The sequence below is a fragment of the Monodon monoceros genome, unplaced genomic scaffold, assembly GCF_005190385.1.
Source record: "Monodon monoceros isolate NGI ecotype Baffin Bay Population unplaced genomic scaffold, NGI_Narwhal_1 Super_Scaffold_5, whole genome shotgun sequence".
Taxonomy (NCBI): domain Eukaryota; kingdom Metazoa; phylum Chordata; class Mammalia; order Artiodactyla; family Monodontidae; genus Monodon; species Monodon monoceros.
The window spans coordinates 38,757,458-38,781,210 of record NW_021703782.1 but is presented as its reverse complement, the minus strand read 5'-3'; the positions used below and the strand labels follow the sequence as shown (position 1 = coordinate 38,781,210).

At 40.9% G+C, this 23,753-nt stretch overlaps 2 protein-coding genes across 2 annotated transcripts in view; both read right to left on the bottom strand.

Moving 5' to 3' along the window:
* MOB3B (MOB kinase activator 3B) overlaps positions 1–23,753 on the bottom strand; it is a 236,388-nt gene that overhangs the window by 1,319 nt on the left and 211,316 nt on the right. The window contains exon 4 of the transcript XR_003790649.1: positions 2,113–2,226. The gene's annotated coding sequence lies outside the window, so the exon portion shown is untranslated. The remainder of the gene's footprint in view (positions 1–2,112; positions 2,227–23,753) is intronic.
* Positions 1–23,753, bottom strand: part of EQTN (equatorin) — a 74,378-nt gene that overhangs the window by 11,125 nt on the left and 39,500 nt on the right. Inside the window, 1 exon segment of the mRNA XM_029201576.1 lies at positions 2,113–2,226. Within this exon segment, the coding sequence (XP_029057409.1) occupies positions 2,113–2,218 (106 nt within the window). The 5' untranslated portion in view covers positions 2,219–2,226.

The window sequence follows — 23,753 nt, the reverse complement described above, 5'->3', positions numbered from 1 at the left end:
AATAAATTAATATCTTGGATTGGATAAGGCCTACCTAAATAAGATACAAAATGAAGAAGAAATTAATCAAGAATTGATCTCATAAAATTTAAAATTTTCTCTGTGATTAAGATACCTAAGTAAGTTTAAAGATACACAACAGCTTGGGAGAAAATACTTGTTACTTTTACCGTAGAGAAAAGATTAATATACTAAATATAAAAAGAGCCCCTACAAACAAATGAAAATACAACCTAATAGAAAAATGGGCCAAGGATATGAACAGGTAAATCACAGAAGTAGAAATAAAAATGCCCAATAAATACAGAGAAAAATTCTCAGGTTCAAAAGTAATCAGAGTGCAAATTAAAACAGTAATGAAAAATTCTCACTTATTCACAAAATATGATTAACAATATTCATTGTATGTGATGTGATATTGTGGCGCATTCTTGGGGGATGTAAATTGGTAGATAAGTTTTGGAGTACAATTTGTGGTATCTATCAATATTTTAAAAGATTTATCCTTGATTCAAAAATACCAGTATTAGGTATCTATCCAAAGAGAGATACACCCAAGTGTACATGAGAAGAATGTACAAGGGAAAAAACTGCACATAATCTAATTCTTTAAAAAGATAGTGGATAAATTATGGAACATATCATTTTATAGAATAGTATATATCCATTAAAAATAATGAGGTAGATGTGAAAAGAGCTCTGGAGTTGTGAAATGAAAAAAGCAAGTCATAATACAATCCTTTAGTATAATCCCATTTATGTTTTATATATATATGTGTGTATGTGTAAGAAAGATTTTTTTCTTTAATCAAAGTAATCATCAGGCTCTTGATTTATTTTCCCTCTGGTAATTCAAAATAGAGGTACATCCTGAAAAGGAAATAACTGCATCATTTTGCATACAGTAGAGGCAGCCTGTGGTGAACAGACTGGACACCACTCCTGACTGCTTCTTCGTAGCTATGAAACCTGGCAATTGACCTCTCTGAGCATCAGGGATTTTTTTAACCTACAAAAGAGGACAGTGATTCATCAAAGAACATACAGAAATACAACTTACGTATTATAATTTTCAAAGTACTTGAGTGTATGTGTATATCTTAATTGTATTTCTATTGTTTTCTTTGATTAATATTATTAAAGATTCCAGGATAGATTTAATCTCAATTATATTTAATTTTTAACAAGAGTTTCTTATGAATTTTTCACATTATACAATGGTGGACCTTGTAAGGACATGGAAAGAAAGCCCATACAATGAATGGTGAATAATTTGAAGTTCAGTGGACCTTCCAAACATCTCAAAGTCATCTTGTTATGGGTTGAATTTTGTTTGCCCCAAAAAGCTATGTTGAAGTCTTAACCTTCAGTACCTCAGAATGTGACCTAATTTGGAATTTAAGTCATTGAAGATTTAATTAGTTAAGACAAAGTCACGTGCGAGTAGGTGGCCTCCTAATCCAAAACGGTGTCCTTATTGAGAAGAGGGAAATTTGGACATGGAAACACAGAAAGAACTTGTGAAGACAGATGCAGCGATTGGAGTTCTGCTGCTACAAGCCAAGGAACTCCTGGGGCTACCAGAAGCTGGAAGATGCAAGGGAAGATAGTCTCCTAGAGGCTTTGGAGAGAGGCTGGCATGGCCAAAGCTTTGATTTTGCATTTCTGGCTTCTGTGAGAACTGTGAGAGAACAAATTTCTTTTGCTTTGAGCCCCAGTTTGTGGTACTTTGTTTCAAGAAGCCCTAGAAAGCTGACACACACCTCCAAATAAATTTTGGTTAACTCACCATAAAATTAGGTCAATTGTTACTAAAGTGAATAAATAACCATACTGCTAATGATAAACCCTATGTTAATTATAGACAATTACCAAGAGAATCTTATTAAACTTCATAACACCTCATGGAAAAAGTTGTAGGAGATAAGGATTTCATCTCATACGCTGAAACGTCTATAAGGTAAGTTAAAATTTAAGTAGGAAATAAAATGATTATAGGAGTTTTAGAGTTAAAATAAATCCAACCAATCTAATCAAAAATAAATCAAACCAGTCTAATCAGCTTTTGTATATGTATTGCTATTAACTTGAAAAGCTTACATTGGTTTATACCTTTATAATAATTGTCAGTTTCCTCATTAGCAGGAACATTCTCCTTATTTTCTTCTTCCACTTTATGTGGCTGTTCAGCCACAGGCTGCTCAGGTAAGGGCGTCATCTCAGGCCCTGAAAAAAAGTATGACCAGAGATCAGAAATATGTTGATTTCTTTGACTACTTTCTTTTTCTAAGTGCATTTTTTCACAAAGGATTTGAGTCAGAGATTTAAAATCTAAGTTATACCATACTTCCAACAATAAACTTTATATCATCCTATAGGAAATTGCCGCGGATTGTTGGAGAGGGTGTGGAGGAAAGGGAACCCTCCTACACTGTTGGTGGGAATGTAAATTGGTGAAATTGCTATGGAGAACAGTATGGAGGTTCCTCAAAAAACTAAAAATAGAGTTGCCATATGATCCAGCAATCCCACTCCTGGGCATATACCAAGACAAAACTCTAATTCAAAAAGATGAATGCACCCCTATGTTCACAGCAGCACTATTTACAATAGCCAAGACATGGAAACAACCTAAATGTCCACTGACATATATGAATGGATAAAGAAGATGTGGTATATATATATATACAATAGAACATTACTCAGCCATAAAAAAGCATGAAATAATGCCATTTGCAGCAACATGGATGGACCTAGAGATTATCATACTAAGTGAAGTAAGTCAGACAAAGACAAGTACCAGATGATATCACTTACATGTGGAATTGAAAATATGCCACAAATGAACATATCTATGAAACAGAAACAGACTCACAGACATAGAGAACAGACTGTGGTTGCCAAGCAGGTGGAGAGGGAAGGATTGGGAGTTTGGGATTAGCAGATGCAAACTAGTGTATATAGGATGGATAAACAACAAGGTCCTACTGTATAGCACAGGGAACTATATTTAATATCCTATGATAAACCATAATGGAAAAGAATATGAAAAAGAATATATATGTGTATAACTGAGTCACTTTGCTGTACAGCAGAAATTAACACCACATTGTAAATCAACGATACTTCAATAAAATCTTTTTAAAAATTGCTATGGACCAATTTTCTAGGATAATGGATCATGTTTCCTGTCTGCTATTTTGATGAAAGTTTTAAATGCTCACCTTCATCGGTGGGATCCGTACCACTAATCTCTGGGTGAAAAACCCCGCATAAAATAATAAACAATATAAAATTCATTGGGAAAATGACGTGATTTATCCAGTGATCTACTGTGTCTCAGAGTTTCCTTTCTGTTGCCCAGTAGGTCCTATAACTAGCAGGGACATTATGATGTCATTGCCAAATGGAGATCAGAATGCTGGGGAGGAATTTCCAAAAGCTTTGTGACTCAGTCTGATGTCCTTTATCTTTGGTCCTACAATAGTTTTTAGGTGTTTTTTTTAAAAAAATAAACCACTATAAGATTTTCTTTGAAAATTAAGAGTTATGTTTTCATGAGGTAATATAAATTTTTGGTTCCTGGATTTTAAAGAACAATTAATATTGCTGATAGAAAGATGAGAACAGATCTTTTTGGTTTTCAAAGCATTTACAATACTGTATGTTCTTTTGGATAACCACAAAGTATCTCCTAAAAAACTAATCAGGTACCAAAATTCAATCCAAATGCCCTGCAAATTCTGGTTCATGGGCTATCTTTTTTTTTTTCTTTTGTGGTATGCGGGCCTCTCACTGTTGTGGCCTCTCCCGTTGCGGAGCACAGGCTCCGGACGTGCAGGCTCAGCGGCCATGGCTCATGGGCCCAGACACTCTGCGGCATGTGGGATCTTCCCGGATCGGGGCACGAACCTGTGTCCCCTGCATTGGCAGGCAGACTCTCAACCACTGCGCCACCAGGGAAGCCCTTAACTGTAATTCTTTAGGGGAAAGTTTTTTGAAACATCCTTTTGGGGGGGTTTAAGACCTATATTCTTTTTTTTTTTTTTTTAAGACCTATATTCTTTATAGAATATAAAATATTTGTTTTGCTAAAAACATTTTATCAGTGAAACCCATCTTTTACCTCACATCATACAGACTGAGAAAATTATCTAACAGTCAGAAGAGGACTTAGGCCTGGATAATATTATCCATACATTTTTCATATAATAACTCATATAATAAGCAATAAAGGTAAGAAATCAAATGGACAATACCACCAATATTGCTCTTCATATTAAAGGACACCTAACATCCCCTCCCTCAATTGTAATTATTATTGATGGAGTCTCTCAGCTCTAGACAATATTCATAATTAAAATGACACAAGCATCAGGAGAAAAAGCGCACAAGTTTAAAAAGACTTGAATGTTTTTTCAGTATAATGAAGGCTCACAAATGAAGTCCAGCCAGTGTGGCACTGACTGGGCATACCTGAGGTACTAAAGAATAAACTCGGCAGGAGTCTAATTGCTTAAGAGGGTGAGAGGAAGCAGAGAGGACTTATCCTAAAGGAAAAGATGGTTAGGATCACAGCCTCAGTCCTCAGTCAACCAAAGGGAGGTGGTCCTGTGTGTGGTACTGTTTTTCTTTTAGGTCCTCCAGCCCATTCTTCCGTGGGTGCTGGGAAGTGGAGAAGAGATGTGAGTAAAGAGCTAGCAGGCTTCTGGAGCCCTTTACTTTGGCATCTCCCTAACAGGGTGCAACATAGAAAAGGGGAGATAATTGGAGCAAGCATGCCCCTGGTTACCCTGAACCACTGCACAGCTTTGGCTGATGGAGCTCAGCCATGATGAAACTTAGCAAAAGTCAGAAGTTCCAGGGTCGGGGAGGAGGTGGCATCCAGTGGAATTACCAGTTGTTCTCTCTGCAGAATCCTCTTATATTCCTAGAATAGTTATGCTTATTTTCAGATGGGACAAACCCTCTCTACATGTAATGGAACTGGTAGAGTGAATTGGTAGATTTTTTTTTTAAACATTCGATTTTATGAAACTAAGTTTGTTGAAAAATTGATTCTAATTTTCCTTTGTCCCATGACCAGTACTCTTTCTAGAGTATATCACTAGTGTTATGGGTTGAACTGTGGCTCCCCACCCCCAAGTTCATATGTTGAAGTCCTAACCCTCCAGTACCTCAGAACATGACCCTGTGTGAGATGGGGTCACTGCAGATGTAATTAGTTAAGATGAAGTCATACTAAAGTAGGATGGGCCCCTAATACAACACGACTGCTATTCTTATAAAAAGGGGAAAGTTGAACAGATACACACACACACACACACACACACACACACACACACACACACAGGGAGAATGCCATGTGAAGATGAAGGCAGAGATGGGGATGATGCAGCAAAAATCAAGGAACACTGAAGACTGCCAAGAAACTACCAAAAGCTAGAAGACAGTCACAGGACAGATTCTCCCTTACAGCCCTCAGAAGGAACCAACCCTACTAACACCTTGGTCTCAGATGTCTAGACTCCAGAACTGTGAGTCAGCAAATTTCTGTTGTTTAAGCCACTCAGTTTGTGGTACTTCTTTATGGCAGCTCTAGCAAACAAACACTAGATAAACTCTTTGGGTTCTTGGGAAGAGATTATGGAAAGTAAAATTGAATGTGTCCTCACTGTATATCATCAGTTTAGGCTGTAGTTATCATTTCCATGAATGTAAATATTCTATTACTCAATAGAGTAAAAATTTATCTTTAAAAAAAGTGTATGTTTACTTTCTATATATTAAACTATATTTTATGCCTTTGAAGAATGCCCTAAGAAGGATCCATTGCTAACACCAAGGATGTCATTAGATATATTTTCTAATCTATGATTTTATTTTATTTCCTGTTTCTTGACCATGTCTGGATTATAAGCCCCTTCCATTTCGGTGTCTTCTCCAACAAGAGCACTGGGCCAGGAGTAAGAAGAAATATATTTGGGTCTTAGCTCCATCACTTACTACCTATGTGCTCATGAGCAAATCATCTCTCTAACCCTGAATTTCCTCATCTGGAAAAATAAGTAAATTAGATATCATACCAAGTAGATATTCGAGGCATTTACTGGGTTGAATTTATTTCCTGAATTTATTTACTTCATAAAGAATTTATTTACTTTCTATACAGATAATTTTTTTTCATGCCTAAAGGGATTAGCGCTGGTGAGATTTTCATATACACAGCTTTTTAAGAGGCATAACACGCCAGTACCCTACTAGGAAAGTAAATACAAGTAGAAAAAGTGATGTAATAGAAGACACACAAACATTAAGAAATGAGACCATGTTGTAAAATGACCCCAAATGTATTTTAAAGACTGTCAGTTGAGTCACCCTAATCTTCGAGAGACTCCATTAAACGCAAATAGTTCCACAAAGCGTACATTAGTTGTTGCAATCCATGAACATAAGCCTCCAACCTTGCTTAAAATATTAATTTGAATATTACTTTCCTTAAATCTAAATAGTAAGTTTACACACGACATAAAATAAAAGAAATGATTGGTTGTATCACTGTAATTTTGTAAAACCAAGAACAATGAACTCTGCTTCATCGGAATGGTTAGGGAACTGAGGTTCTTTTTAACAGACTCTCAAACTAAACAGAAGTTACCATTTCATTCAGGATTGCTAATTTTCAAAGAACTAGAATCTTTCAATAAAATATAAGAAAGTTCTTTTCAACAGAATGTAATCTCTTTTCTCTCTTTGTGGGACTGTCAAGAATTTATAGTGCCCTCTGGGTTAAGTGAGAACCTTGATTATCAATGTGTACTTTTGTGTATCATTTTGAGTATCTGAGCTTCTTTTCCCCAGGTCCAGATCCTTTTTATTTATATTATTATTTTTTGTATATGTAAAGCTTTTTTTAGCTTCTAGATAAATAGAAATATTGAAGTAAGGGTATTTTATTAACATGGTGACTCATATAGTAAAAGAGAAATATCTGCTGATATTAAAACGTTGGGTTTAAAACCAGATCCTTCATTCACAACTTAATAGAAGAGGCAAGGGAAGACTGCATGGAATCTGGCCAGGCTGAAGTTGTTTAATTAGGTTGCCATTTAAAAACTGCCACTTAACCTAAGTCTTAAGGAGGTTGCTAATTAATAGCTATCCAAAAATTCAGGATAACAGGGTGGATGCATTAGGACAGAGGGACAAGAACATTGAGGCTGCTAAGTAAAGAGTGGAAAAACTGATTTACAGTGGGGTCTGGAAGTTTAACACTTCACGAGGTCCAAAGGGCCTGGCTTCAGATTGCTAAATTAGATTAGAGCGGAAGAAGAACATTGGCATTGGGATGTAAATTAAGTAAAATGAGAGACCATGATGTGTTGTCTGGGGCCAATGAAGCTCCCTAGGACGTGTAAGACTTGGAAATGAGAGGAACTGTGGGAAAGTGGTACCTTGGTCTTTTGTGAATGAGGCTGGTGTAGAGAATGACAAAAGATGATGGTGGTGGGTAGGGTGGTAGAGAGTGGTATTGTTAAATGGCATAAACCTGGGAGGATAGGTGGTTTTGAGAGCACAAAAGTCAAGATATTGAAGAGCAAGAATGCCAACCACACCTCAAGGCACTGATATACACTGGGGTAGATGAGATATAGGGGAAGGGGTTCTAGAAGGCTGCAGGGAAGAACCAGATCTCGGTGAGAAGTTGTACTCATACTGAATCTAGATGTTGTATTTATAATTTAACATTATAATATAAGCATTCTGACACACTTAATTTTAATATCTGTATAACATCCAATTCAGTGAATATTTATTACTTTTTTGGGTCATTTACCTTATCGTTGGTTAGGTTGTTTCCGGTTTTCCTTATTACACACAGTAAAGTAATGAGCATATTTATGGCTAAATTTTTTTCAGCATTTATAATGATTTCATTTAGATCGTTTCCTAAATGAGGAATTTCTACCTTAAAGCATATGAACATTTCCAGGCTCTTGATACTCACTGTTCCACACTCATCTTGGATTTTCCCAGTCCCAGCCGTGGAACCAACCATCATCTCTAAGAATTCCTGGTTCCTTTCAGGGGACAATAGTATCCACATGCCAAGATCTGGACACTAGATGTGTTCATTGAATCAGAACACCACTGTGGTCAGGTCTTCTCAGTGGACAGAGACAGGAATACAGTGTATGTACAAGTGTATATGTGTATGTAATATACGCATATATATACATACATATATTTACATCTATATTTATTTCTATATCTATCTATAGCAAAAACATGGGTTCAAACAGTTACTTTAATTTCAGACCAACAACTGTTTACACATTTATAACCCCCTTCTTTGATGGTGAGAAACCTGGCTTCCATTATACTTAATGGAGTATATTTACTTGCTCCCTCCTCCCCGTGGTAGAGAATCAACCTTCCATTGCTGCTACCTCCCTCCCGCTGCCTAGATGCCCTTCACAACCCACACAGGCTCTGACACCCTCTGCCAGGCTGCTCTCCCAGATAGATGACGTCCTCACCCCACTGGCCTCTGCCACCTCATGGTAGGCAGCCCTCCTACATAGATGCCCGCCTCATTTCACCTGGGCTCTAATACACCATGCCAGGCTACCTCCCACCTCACCGCTGCATGGATTCCCTCCCGATCCTGATCCGGTTCCAGTATTCCATACCGAGCATCCCTCCTCCTACTCAGATGCCCTTCTCATCCTGCTTGAGCTCTGACACCCCATTCTGGGCCACATGGCTCCCTCCACCCCACCCTGGCACATATCCTACTGTGAGTGATCCTACCTAAGGCTTTGGGATAGTAATTTTCAGGAAGGTTAAGGGGGAAGTGACAATGTACCTACTTTCAAATTTAGTTGACTCAGAAACATTCAGAACTTCTGAACACTGTTGTCTTTTTCTTTCTTCTCAATGGTCACCCTTGCCCCAAATCCTGCTCTAATTCCTTTCTCTCCAATCTTATATCTTCTCATTCAACTTGAAGTGATGATCCATGTTCACATCTTCAAAAGGGAAATTTACACAGTAAAAAGATTAAAGACACCAGAATAGGGTTTCCCTGGTGGTGCAGTGGTTGAGAACCCGCCTGCCAATGCAGGGAACACGGGTTCGAGCCCTTGTTCAGGAAGATCCCACATGCCACGGAGCAACTAAGACCATGTGCCACAACTACTGAGCCTGCGCTCTAGAGCCCACAAGCGACAACTACTGAAGCCCATGAGTCACAACTATGGAAGCCGTGCGTCTAGAGCCTGTACTCTGCAACAAGAGAAACCACCGCAATGAGAAGCCCGCGCACCGCAACAAAGACCCAACACAGCCAAAAATAAATAAATAAATAAATAAAGACACCAGAATGAATGAAAACTTGGGGGCCTCTAAACATACACTGAAGTTAAATGATCTGCCCTCCACAAAAGTGAGAATGTGAAGTTCACCTTCAAATGCAACGGGAATTTGAGCAGTGACCAAGCCTGACTCAATGAACAAGTTACCATGATATTTACACTTATTTTATGTGAACTTCAGTGCATCTTATCCCAGAAAGGATTTTAGGAAGTTTATAAGAGGTACAGAAAATAACGGCATAACATAAAAATAATAAAATATGGGGTGGGGGAGATAGAAAAGCAAGTTCAGGGACTCAGTTAAGCAGGAATCAGCTTTAAAAGGCAACTGTAAAGTCCCGTGACCGTGTTCAAGGTTGGCATAGAATTGGGTCTATTCTTCATAGAAAGAGATCATACAAAAAAGAGAATCTTGTCAGTTATATGACCCATGGTGTTGAGAGAAATAAGAAACTATTTCTCAGAGAGTGGACCCCTATTCTTGGTGTTGGAATCAGACAGGCTCATTTTCTGTGTGATCTGGCCCCTGTTTACCTCTCCGGCTGTGTCTGTGCCGCCCACCACCTCCCTCCCGGGGCCCCAGGCACCCTAGTGTTCCTTCAGTGCTTCAAAGAACCTGTTCCTGCCCGAGGGTCTTTTTCCATCGGGCCCTTTTGCTTGGAGGGCTCTTTTCCTTCTATTTGCTTGGCTGGCTCCAGATAAGCCTTTGTCAGTTGATTTGTTTGAAAATAATTTCTCCCATTCTGAGGGTTGTCTTTTTGCCTTGTTTATAGTTTCCTTTGCTGTCAAAAGCTTTTAAGTTTCATTAGGTCCCATTTGCTTATTTTTGTTTTTATTTCCATTACTCAAGGAGGTGGGTCAAAAAAGATTTTACTGTGATTTATGTCAAAGAGTGTTCTGCCTATATTTTCCTCTAAGAGTTTTGTAGTGTCTGGTCTTACATTAAGGTCTTTAATCCATTTTGAGTTTATTTTTGTGTATCATGTTAAGGAGTGTTCTAATTTCATTCTTTTACATGTAGCTGTCCAGTTTTCCCAGCACCATTTATTGAAGAGACTGTCTTTTCTCCATTGTATATCCTTGCCTCCTTTATCAAAGATAAGGTGACCATGTGTACGTGGGTTTATTTCTGGGGTTTCTATCCTGTTCCATTGATCTAATTTCTGTTTTTGTGCCAGTACCATACTATCTTGATTACTGTAGCTTTGTAGTATAGTCTGAAGTCAGGGAGCCTGATTCCTCCAACTTTGTTTTTCTTTCTCAAGATTGTTTTGGCTTATTGGGGTCTTTTGTGTCTACATACAAATTTTAAGATTTTTTGTTCTAGTTCTGTAAAAAATGCCATTGGTAATTTGATCAAGATTACATTGAATCTGTAGATTGCTTTGGGTAGTATAGTCATTTTGACAATATTGATTCTTCCAATCCAAGAACATGGTATATCTCTCCATCTGTTTGTGTCATCTTTGATTTCTTTCATCAGTGTCTTATAGTTTTCTGAGTACAGGTCTTTTACATCCATAGGTAGGTTTATTCCTAGGTATTTTACTCTTTTTGTTACAGTGGTGAATGAGATTGTTTCCTTAATTTCTCTTTCTGATCTTTCATTGTTAGTGTATAGGAATGCAATAGATTTCTGTGCATTAATTTTGTATCCTGCAACTTTATCAAATTCACTGATTAGCTCTAGTAGTTTTATGGTGGCATATTTAGGATTCTCCATGTATAGTATCATGTCATCTGCAAACAGTGACAGTTTTACTTCTTCTTTTCCAATTTGTATTCCTATTATTTCTTTTTCTTCTCTGATTGCCATGGCTATGACTTCCAGAACTATGTTGAAAAATAGTAGTGAGAGTGGACATCCTTGTATTGTTCCTGATCTTAGAGGAAATGCTTTCAGTTTTTCACCATTGAGAATGATGTTTGCTGTGGGCTTGTCATATATGGCCTTTATTATGTTGCGGTAGGTTCCCTCTATGCCCACTTTCTGGAGAGTTTTTATCATAAATGGGTGTTGAATTTTGTCAAAAGCTTTTTCTGCATCTATTGAGATGATCATATGGTTTTTATTCTTCAATTTGTTAATATGGTGTATCACATTGATTGATTTGCATATACTGAAGGATCCTTGCATCCCTGGGATAAATCCCACTTGATCATGGTGTATGATCCTTTTAATGTGTTGTTGGATTCTGTTTGCTAGTATTTTGCTGAGGATTTTTGCATCTATGTTCATCAGTGATATTGTTCTGTAACTTTCTTTTTTTGTAGTATCTTTGCCTGGTTTGGGTATCAGGGTGATGGTGGCTTTGTAGAATGAGCTTGTGAGTGTTCCTTCCTCTGCAATTTTTTGGAAGAGTTTGAAAAGGATGGGTGTTAACTCTTCTCTAAATGTTTGATAGAATTCACCTGTGAAGCCATCTGGTCCTGGGCTTTTGTTTGTTGGAAGATTTTTAATCACAGTTTCAATTTCATTCCTTGTGACTGGTCTGTTCATATTTTCTATTTCTTCCTGGTTCAGTCTCGGAAGGTTACGCCTTTCTAAGAATTTGTCCATTTCTTCCAGGTTGTCCATTTTATTGGCATAGAATTGCTTGTAGTAGTCTCTTATGATGCTTTGTATTTCTGCGGTGTCCGTTGTAACTTCTCGTTTTTCATTTCTAATTTTATTGATTTGAGTCCTCTCCCTCTTTTTCTTGATGAATCTGGCTAAAGGTTTACCAATTATGTTTATCTTCTCAAAGAACCAGCTTTTAGTTTTATTGATCTTTGCTATTGCTTTCTTTGTTTCTATTTCATTTATTTCTGCTCTGATCTTTATGATTTCTTTCCTTCTAGTAACTTTGGGTTTTTGTTGTTGTTGTTCTTCTTCTTTCTCTAGTTTCTTTAGATTTAAGGTTAGGTTGTTCATTTGAGATTTTTCTTGTTTCTTGAGGTAGGATTGTATTGCTATAAACTTCCCTCTTAGAACTGCTTTTGCTGTGTCCCATAGGTTTTGGGTCATCATGCTTTCATTGCCATTTGTTTCTTTTTTTTTTTTTATTTCTTTGATTTCTTCAGTGATCTCTTGGTTATTTAGTGGTGCACTGTTTAGCCTCCATGTATTTGTGTTTTTTACAGTTTTTTTCCTGTAATTGATTTCCAGTCTCATAGCATTGGGGTCAGAAAAGATGCTTGATACAACTTCAATTTTGTTAAATTTACTGAGGTTTGATTTGTGACCCAAGATGTGATCTACCCTGGAGAATGTTCCATGTGCACTTGAGAAGAAAGTGTAATCTGCTGTTTTCAGATGGAATGTCCTATAAATATCAATTAAATCTATCTGGTCTCTTGTGTCATTTAAAGCTTGTGTTTCCTTATTTTCTGTCTGGATGATCTGCCCATTGGTGTAAGTGAGGTGTTAAAGTCCCACACTATTATTGTGTTACTGTTGATTTCCGCTTTTATAGCTGTTAGCACTTGCCTTATGTATTGAGGTGCTCCTATTTTGGGTGCATATATATTTATAATTGTTATATCTTCTTCTTGGATTGATTCCTTGATCATTATAGAGTGTCCTTCCTTGTCTCTTGTAACATTCTTTATTTTAAAATCTATTTTATCTGCTATAAGTATTGCTACTCCAACTTTCTTTTGATTTCTATTTGCATGGAATATCTTTTTCCATCTCCTCACTTTCAGTCTGTATGTGTCCCTAGGTCTGAAGTGGGTCTCTTGTAGATAGCAAATATATGGGTCTTGTTTTTGTATCCATTCAGCGAGCCTGTGTCTTTTGGTTGGAGCATTTAATCCATTCACATTTAAGGTAATTATCAATATGTATGTTCCTATTACCATTTTCTTAATTGCTTTGGGTTTTTGTAGGTCCTTTTCTTCTCTTGTGTTTCCCACTTAGAGAAGTTCCTTTAGCATTTGTTGTAGAGCTGGTTTGGTGGTGCTGAATTCTCTTAGCTTTTGCTTATTTGTAAAGCTTTTTATTTTTCCATCAAATCTGAATGAGACCCTTGCTGGGTAGAGTAATCTTGGTTGTAGTTTCTTCCCTTTCATCACTTTAAATATATCATGCCACTCCCTTCTGGCTTGTAGAGTTTCTGCTGAGAAATCAGCTGTTAACCTTATGGGAATTCCTCTTTATGTTATTTGTTGTTTTTCCCTTGTTGGTTTTAATAATTTTTCTTTGTCTTTAATTTTTGTCAGTTTGATTACTATGTGTCTTGGCATGTTTCTCCTTGGGTTTATCCTGTTTGAGACTTTCTGTGCTTCCTGGACTTGGGTGGCTATTTCCTTTCTCAGGTTAGGAAAGTTTTTGACTATAATCTCTTCAAATATTTTTCAGGTCCTTTCTCTCTCTCTTCTCCTTCTGGGACCCCTATAATGCAAATGTTGGTGCATTTAATGTTGTCCCAGATGTCTCTTAGGCTGTCTTCATTTCTTTTCATTCTTTTTTCTTTATTCTGTTCCATGGCAGTGACTCCCACCATTCTGTCTTCCAGGTCACTTATCCATTCTTCTGCCTCAGTTACTCTGCTATTGATTCCTTCTAGTGTATTTTTCATTTCAGTTATTGTATTGTTCATCTCTCTTTGTTTGTTCTTTAATTCTTCTAGGTCTTTGTCAAACATTTCTTGCATCTTTTCAATCTTTGCCTCCATTCTTTTTCTGAGGCTCTGGATCATCTTCACTATCATTATTCTGAATTCTTTTTCTGGAAGGTTGCCTATCTCCACTTCATTTAGTTTTTTTTTCTGGGGTTTTATATTGTCCCTTCATCTGGTACAAAGTCCTCTGCCTTTTCATTTTGTCTATCTTTCCGTGAATGTGGTTTTAATTCCACAGTCTGCAGGACTGTAGTTCTTCTTGCTTCTGCTGTCTGCCCTCTGGTGGATGAGGCTATCTAAGAGGCTTGTGCATGCTTCCTGATAGGAGGAACTGGTGGTGGGTAGAGCTGGGTGTTGCTCTTGTGGGCAGAGCTCAGTAAAACTTTAATCCACTTGTCTGCTGATGGGTGGGGCTGAGTCCCTCCCTGTTGGTTGTTTGGACTGAGGTGACTCAGCACTGGAGGCTAGAGGCTCTTTGGTGGGGCTAATGGTGGACTCCAGGAGGGCTCATGCCAAGGAGTACTTCCCAGAACTTCTGCTGCCAGTTTCCTTGTCTCCATGGTGAGCCACAGCCATCCCCTGACTCTGCAGGAGACCCTCCAACACTAGCAGGTAGGTCTGGTTCAGTCTTCTATGGGGTCACTGCTCCTTCCCCCTCGGTCCTAATGTGCACACTACTTTGTGTGTGCCCTCCAAGAATGGAGTCTCTGTTTCCCCCAGTCCTGTTGAAGTCCTGCAATCAAATCCCACTTGCCTTCAAAGTCTGATTCTCTGGGGATTCCTCCTCCCGTTGCTGGACCCCAGTTTGGGAACCCTGACGTGGGGCTCAGAACCTTCACTCCAGTGGGTGGACTTCTGTGGTATAATTGTTCTCCAGTTCGTGAGTCACCCACCCAGCAGTTATGGGATTTGATTTTATTGTGATTGCGTCCCTCCTACTGTCTCACTGTGGCTTCTCCTTTGTCTTTGGATGTGGGGCATCTTTTTTGGTGAGTTCCAGTGTCTTCCTGTCATGATTATTCAGCAGTTAGTTGTGATTCCGGTTCTCTCGCAAGAGGGAGTGAGCACACGTGCTTCTACTCCACCATCTTGAACCAAATCCAGGTTCTCCTGTTCTTATATAGTGCCTTGAGCTTACCCTTGGAGGATTCATCCTGATCATAAGGAGTTATTTGCATGCAAATAATATTTCCTGATAGTCTCCCCTTGCTAGAACATAAGCTCTGTGAGACTCAGTGTATCTTATTTACTGCTGAATCCGCAGACCCTTGCACATAGTAGGTGCTAAAATAAATGCTGAAAGAAAACTTCTGTGAGGCTCATTAATGAATTTCATAGGACTGTTTCTTATAACAACCCATTTTATAAGCTGAAGGACTGAGTGATTTGGAGACTAAGCTGGGGATATTGGCAAAAGGCCATCCTAATAAAAACTCATGGAGAACGTGCTACAGGTCCGGTAGGATTGTGCTGCCCTGTCCTTTGTCCAATGGAACAAAGAGAGCCTGGAAATGGACCCTGGTGCATGGTTCTTATAGACCTGCCCACTCTGCTTCCTAGGGTTGTCCTTCCGTACAGTAAGGGCATCAGGCAGGAGAGGTGAGGCAGCACAAAACTGCAGGTGTACAGCTTATTGTTTACATGGACAGTATCCTGCACAATAGGTCTGCAGAACCTAAGCCAATCTGAGAACATCAACTTTTTAATACATAAGTGAAATTCTTTCCCTTAAGGTCTGATCCTCTATCTGTTACACAAACTCCTCCCAAACTCCTCCCTGACACTTTTGCTCTGCACCGAATTACTGTTTACTTTGTATGCATGCGTCTTTCCACATCATAATAACATTTTAGTGGAAGGAGGTCCCATTGTCAGGGCAACCAAGGGGAGCACTTGCTCAATTCAGGCTCTACTGTGACTTAGATTCCTGCCTGCTCTTGGCTCACCTCACTTGTGTGGTTGCAAGGAGGTCAATATTCTGCAGTTTCCTGTTCTTTTCTCCTGTGTCCTGATGACAAACACTCATGCCTCTGAATTAATTTACTTTATAACTCCTACTAACATTAATGCATTCCCTTCCTCCAGATGAATACTGCAGTATAGTGTGCCAGCTGCCTCCAGGAAAGCCTGGCCAACACTTACCTTGTCCTGGTTCCATTCCAGGAGCTCAGAATGAGCATCTATCTACTCACAAGCTGCCATATCCTTTCTCTGGTACCATGAAAAGGCCAATACCAGGAGAAATATATAGTGGTTAAGAGTCCTGGCATTGAGTCTGGTGATCTGGGTTCACATCTCTGCTCCTTCACTTACTATCAGTTGGACCTTGAGCAAAATATTTCATCTCTTTGAGACTCAGTTTTTTCATCAGTAAAGTGGGGGAAATGATGGCACTCACCTCATGGAGTTGTTATAATCATTGAATGAGATGTGGCATGTAAATCCCTTGGCACAGTGACTGGCACACAGTAAACAAAGCTTAGTTGTAAAGTCTAATGTCTTATTAGAAGTTTGTAAAGTAAGATGTGCTTTGAGAGAGGTCTCATAAAGAGACCACGAAAAGGGAATACAAAATACTACATAATACGATACAGTGTAAAACTTCCTTAAAATATTCTTTATCCAAATTTCTCCCCAACACTCCTTTAGTGTTTCCTAAAATAACTCTCTTCTTTATCATCCCACAAGCTGCATCCAATCAGCCTTCCTCCACTCTTTAGTTTATTTCCCCTTCCACCTTCCCTCCCTCCCCTCAATTCATATCTATTTATTTTTTTGTAAGAAGTACCATGCCATTTCTTATTTAAATTAGTTTATCCCTCCCCACTCTGAGGTTATTTTAAAAATAAACCTTTTTGTCCTAGTTCTTTCACGATTTTTTTTTTCACACTTAAACCTATGGTCTAAAGCATAGATTGGTAAATATTCTGTAAAGAACAAACTGTAAATATGTAGGTGCTTTTACTAAACCTGTACCAGAGGCGCTATTTAGTGCGATAAGGCAAGAAAACAAAATAGAAAATGTAAGGATTGGAGAGGAAGAAACAAAACTGTCATTATTCACAGACGGCATGATGGTTTACTCAGAAAATTTAAGAGTCTACTCAGTAGTAGAACTAATATGAAAATTTGACCCAGGCCTTAAGGGGATGGCGGTTTCACTCCTGTCTCTTGGAATATTAGCTCTGAAGCCCGGAGCTGCCACGTAAGGGGTACCTTACTGGAGACAACCCACGGTGAGGACCTGAGATTACATGCAGAAGGAGAGGGGCCTGGCTGAGCCCAGTCTTCTGGTCATCCCTGCAAAGCATCAGGCACCTGAGTGACACCATCTTGGCTCTACCCATCAGCCCAGCCACCAGCTGAACCTCATCAAGTGACTGCCATCAGTGGAGCAGAATTGCCCAGCTGGGCCCTGCCTGAGTCCATGACCCACAAAATCATGAGACAGGATAAGAGAGGTGTTGCTTTTACATCACTGTGTTGGTGTATTTAGTTATTCAGCAATAAATAAAATTGGAACCTTAAATTCAAAGAGATCACTCTCTGAGCACAACCTTTTCTCCCGGCCACGCTCTAATGCAAATGCTCCCGCCCTCCTTGTTCTTCCACCCGATGGGACTCTCTCATTTCCTGTCCTCTCTGCTTCCTCTGTATCTGGCAGCCCTCTACCCTCTCAACTTCTTCAATATCCAGCTTAGATCCTATGAGTTTTATTCTGATCTAGGATTCAGTTCCAGGGATGGAGCCAATAATAGTTCCTCTGGAAACATTTAGAGAGAAACACAGACCCAGACTCTGGCTAGCATGCAAACTATCCTTTTTTAAAATAAACTTATTTATTTATTTATTTTTGACTGCGTTGGGTCTTCGTTGCTGCGCACGGGCTTTCTCTAGTTGTGGTGAGCGGGGGCTGCTCTTCGTTGCGGTGCACCGGCTTCTCATCGTGGTGGCATCTCTTGTTGCAGAGCATGGGCTCTAGGCAGGCGGGCTTCAGTAGTTGTGGCACATGGGCTCAGTAGTTGTGGCTCGCGGGCTCTAGAGTGCAGGCTCAGTAATTGTGGCGCACGGGCTTAGTTGCTCTGCGGCATGTGAGATCTTCCCGGAGCAGGGCTCGAACCTGTATCCCCTGCATTGGCAGGCGGATTCTTAACCACTGCGCCACCAGGGAAGCCCCCAAACTACCTTTATTGCTGCCTGTCTCCTACCTGAGATCACCTAGGGGTGTGGGTGGGGCGTACGGAGGCTCCTTAGCCATAGAGGAGGCTTGATTCCAGTTCTTGGTCCTCTAGGCAGGGGTGGGCTAGTGGCAGGGAAGGGAGGGTGAGGCAATCTCAGTAATCTTGAGGGCCTCAGGTAAAGGGAGCCATTTCTCACCTCTGGGGGTGGCCACAGCAGTTCTGTCCTTCAGGTCATATGGAGGCAGTGGTAGCAGGTAGGGTGGGCTGTGTGCTCGTCCCCAGGTTGTCCTGGAAGGCAGGCTCCCTGTACTTCTTCTTACAGACGGTCAGGCCGGCAGGATCACAGTCAGAGTGGCCAGGCATTGAAAGGTTGTGCTACCCAAGCAATCAAGTGCCTCTAGGCATTCAGGTCTCGCCAGGAAAACCTGCCACCATCAGCACCAAACAAACTCACAAAAACAGCACGTGGCTATTTAAAACACCTGCGTTACAGCCCCAGCGCATCAGCCAGCATGCCGCTGCAGGTGTAGACGCGTTCACTACGCTAGGGAAACCTGAAGGATGGGCTTTTATTCCCAGATCTACTCTTTCTCCTCTTTTGGTGTTGAAATGTCCTTTCTTCTATGAAATAAGGGTGAGGAGAGATGGTGAGGAGAGCACCCCTAAATCACTCTGTTGTTTCATATTAAACTTTCTAGGCCACGAAATCCAAAAAACGGAGGATGAGTGCAAGGGTTGTTGGCCATTCTTTCTAACTTGTGAGAAGACTGCCTCGGGGCCTCGCTAAAGAGTCTGGTTCCTGCTGGTGGTGGTGGGCTGCCAGGGAAGAGCACTGAGGGGTGGGGGGAAGGGGCACAGGTCTGGGATTTAGAAAGAGCAGCCTGGCTTCAGTTTGTGGAGAGTGGGAGGGGAGAGGGGATTTGGAGGCAAGGAGAGTGTCTCCCGGCTTTTGTAGAGTTTGGGGCACGAGGAAGGGGGAGCCTAGGGACAGGCAGAGGCCATGCCAGTGGAGGAAGAGGGGCCTCTGTGGCTCTGAGGCTAATTTTCTTTTTTTAATTAATTGATTAATTAATTAATTTAGGCTGTGCTGCGCAGCATGCGGGCTCTTAGTTCCCTGACCAGCGATCAAACCCGCGGCCCCTGCAGTGGAAGCACGGATTCTCAACCACTGGACAGCCAGGGACGTCCCTAATTTTCTAATAAGAGTTTGGTCAAATCTTTCCCCTAAGTTGCTGAATCTTATCTGCTGTTTTGTCTTTCCATAATCTCATTGAAATAAATCTCCCCTTCAGGACAATCTAAGAGTGGTAGAGAAAAGGGTACAGTTTGTTTTCCAATTTTTCTGAATAAAAACTTTCCTTTTCTGCTAGCCAGACTACATAGTCTGTTTTGGCAAGCTTTCCATTGGAAATAGCGGCTTTCTCCACTCTGTATTCACGGATCGGCTGTATTTGAACTCTAGCAGTTATCAGATGTCTCCTTCGTGTCCATAGATCTCTCCCAGCTGGCCTTAAGGCAAATCACATCTTAGTAGTTATCAGACACGATTGGTACAAGGATGGATGCTGAAGAAGTGCACATAAATGGGGGAAATTATTTCTTCTCTAAGGGCTTCTGAACCCAGGGATGGGGAAAAAGCAAAGACAGATGAGGGCACCCAGCCCAAAGCAAAGGAGCTGAGGCTTCCATTCTCCTGCCCCAGTGAAATCTGCAAAATGACAGCATCTGTGAGCCCGTTACTAGGTTGACGAAGGGCCCTTGAGAGCGCTCAGCACTAGCAGGGAGGTGCTTGCCTGATGACTTGGGCTGAATTTCCCTATTTTCCAGTCTTGCCTGTTCCTTGGTATGTACTAGTCATCCCTGCAAGACTAAGTCTGATCAGAAAGGAAACTGGGGGACAATTGGAAGGTGTGAACCCCTCTGAATCAGAGGGGCGATTGTACCCCCTGGCTGCTCTTCTGAAGCTGGCAGAGACTGGGCTTCCGAAGCCAGGTTTTCTTCCCCAGGCAGCAGCTGGCTGAGCATCGTCAGCCGCTTGGGCATTAAGCCCGCTTGTTTCCTCCCTTTGACCCATCAGTTTGACGATCTTAACTTTCAGGGGCATCTTCATCAGATTCACCCTTTCTGTTCTGTACCGCAGGCATTCATCTCACCTGTGTAACTTCCTCATCACTGCTTCCCCACATTCCTTTGGGCTTTTCAGGGGCGACTAATGTTTTGACTCTCATGGTGAAAGAAGCTTTGTCACCAGGGTAACAAGTGAACAAGGTAAAAGGAGGAATAACTTTTTAAAGCTGAAGTGTGTGTGTTGAAGCGATGTAACCTAGTGATGAAGAGCAGGGGGTCTGGGGACAGACTGCCTGGTTTCAAATCCCAGCTCCACCACTAACTAGCTGCATGACCTTGAAAAAGATTCTTGGCCTCAACCTCAGTTTCCTCATCCATAAAATGGGAATAATAACAATAGTATCTACCCCAGGGACTGGAGTGAGGATTAATTCAGATAATCAGAGTAAAATGCTTGGCACGATGCCTAGCACTGGATGAGAGCAAGGCCTCATCCCAGCTCCCCAGCCACTGCACTCGGTCACCACATCTGCAACAGATTACGGATGGTTGTTGTTACCAATAGTTCCCTCAGGGAACAGTTGTGAGAAGGGGATGGGAGGAGATATGTCAAGTACCAAACACAGTGCTTGGCACAAAGTAGATTCTCAGTAAATTAATTCCTAGCCCTTCTTCCCCCCAAAATGTCCTCCTAACTCCCTTGAAAGCACTCAGCACACCCATGTGTTCTGTTTCTAGTCCCTTCCCACACAGTAACAGGAATCTACGAGCACCAGAGAATGTTCATGTAAAAATTCCCTTGTTTATTTTCTCTTCCTCTTGGCAGTGGGTGAGGGGCTTGGGTACCTTCCCTTCACGTGTCGCTCCGAAGTCCTTTTTCAGTCACTTAGGAGAGAGAACGCAAATTTCAATGCAATGCCATGAGCCCAAGGACAGCACAATCTTTTTTCCTGAATGTTAACGTGGCAATAACTTACAGCTTACAGCTCTTAGGAACTTTCTGGACTTGCAATTGTTTATTTCTTTTATTTCAAATCCATATGCTCACAGGGTTTTACTGAATTCAGTGTCTAGATAATGCCATGTTAGTACTTAATACCAAAGCTACACCCGGTGTTATCTGCACAACCTCAGGAAGCCCACGCTAAGGTTGGAAATGTGTTAAAAATTCTTCCTAGGAGTGTGAAATGGGGTTCACCTTTTGAAAGAATTTTCTTTAACTTCCTTGGTTCAATTATTGCTGAATCTAATGATTTACTATTAAAAAAAATACTCCCACTACTCACTCCACTTTTGACAAATGCTGCCTCTATGTTTGGAGGTTGAATCATTTCACGGATAATATCCACGGAGCCCTAGGAACGGGAAGGTAAACGTCATTCATCTCATCGCAGCATACTAATTTCATCCAGGCTTAAAACATAGGCCAGCATTATGTCCTGACATATTAAAGATCTCCCGGTGGAACCAGGAACTTGTAAACATTTATGCTCTGCACGACTCCTGGTGACCTCAAAGGAAGCTGCATAAGTCAGGTGGATGGAATGGAGGCTGCTTTTCCAATTCAGTGTGTTTCCTATTCATTTCTAAATTAGCCCATGGAATACATGCATAAATAAATCCCTCAGCCGCTCTTTACTCTAGCCTCTCGGCTGTATATTTCTAATAGTTCCTGTAACCACATATTTTACATTATGGCTGGAGAATTAATGCATTAATTTTTTTCATAGAGAATAAAAAGCAAAAATTAACTGTGATAGTTTCTCAAATTTCTTATTGTCAAAGCTAATCTTCTGCGTTGGGTGTTTCTGTTTATTAATTCTTTTTTTAAATTTATTTATTTTTGGCTGTGTTGGGTCTTTGTTGCTGCGCGCAGGCTTCCCTAGTTGCGGCGAGCGGGGGCTACTCTTCGTTGCAGTGCGCGGGCTTCTCACTGCGGTGGCTTCTCTTGTTGCGGAGCACGGGCTCTAGGCGCGCGGACTTCAGTAGTTGTGGCGCACCGGCCCAGTTGCCCTGTGGCACGTGGGATCTTCCCGGACCAGGGCTCAAACCGGCATCCCCTGCACTGGCAGGCAGATTCCCAACCACTGCGCCACCAGGGAAGTCCTGTTTATTAATTCTTAAAAGTCTTTTTGTTTTCCTCTAAGGATGAGTGAAATGCATGCTTTTATTCTTCCCATTTCACAGCAGGGAGCAAGACCTAGAAGTTTCTTATGTACCATTTCAATTGATCATAGGAACACCCTGCTCCCAACCTGGGTGATTCCTCCTGGACTTGTGTCCCCTGCCCACTCAGGGACCTCATCGTGGCCTCTGGTCTTGGCCTCACACCACTCAACACTCTGTGGACCAGTTATTCTGATCTTCTTGGTGGCCCCGTTAGACCTGTTGTCCCACCTAATCTCTGACTAAGGGTCCACTCTGTATTTGTGAATGAACATCTTGTGAATAGAAATGCTTTCTGACCACAGATGGACTGGTCACAGAAGCACTGCTACAATCACATTAACAAATGGCCAGGAAAGAAACTGCAGGCTGAACTGCTATATGATGTGGCCGCGGTATCTATAGAGAGGAAGACCCTGTGAGAAGAGCCTGATGCCTCATGGTGGCGGGGGGGTGACTCCTTTAGTGCAGAGTGTGGGCTCTGGAGCATCCCTGTGTGACATCACTTTCTTGCTTGTGACCTCAGGCAAATTACTTAGGTAACTCTGACTTTAAAATGGGGATACACATAGATAACCCACCTCATGGTGGGTTATCTCATCACAACCCACCCCATCATGACCATTAAATGAGATAATCCAAGTAAAACGCTTAGCGTGTGCTAAGAGTATGCACTCAAATGTATACTTTTGGTGTTAGTAGCATCTAATATTATCATTATTATACATTGCTGTTAATTAATCTCTCTCTGATAGCAGATCTTAATTAGGCACTTGTCTTCCATGTGAATTCATTCATTCATTCATTCATCAAAGGTCTATTGAGCATCTACTATGTGCCAGACACTCTCTTCTAGGTGCTAGGTATACATCAATCAACAAAACAGAGATCCCTGAGGACACGGAATTTATATTCTAGTTGGGGGAGACAGACAATACACAATAAACCTAGTAAATAAATTACACAACATAGATGCTATGGGAAAAAGAAAATTTGCCCAGAGAAAGGGGGACTATGAGTCTTGGTGGGCAGGTGTGACCAGAAGAGGCCCCAGTGAGAAGGTGACATTCAAGCAAAGACTTGAGGGGAGAAGGAATTAGACATGAGGGTATTTGGGGGCAAAGCATCCAGGCAGGGGAACGGCCAGTGCAGAGGCCGTAAGTGTGAATGTGACCAGCATGTGTGACGCCAGCAAGGAGTGGAGGGAGAGAGGGGAACTGAAGGCTTTTAATCCGAGGTTTTGAGCAAAGAAGGGACTATATTCTCATCCACAGACCGGGCAGGGGTGGGTGGCCCAGTTCATCATGTCCGGCCAATGTTAACTTCTCCCACCAAACTTCATCCTGTCTAAAAGACCT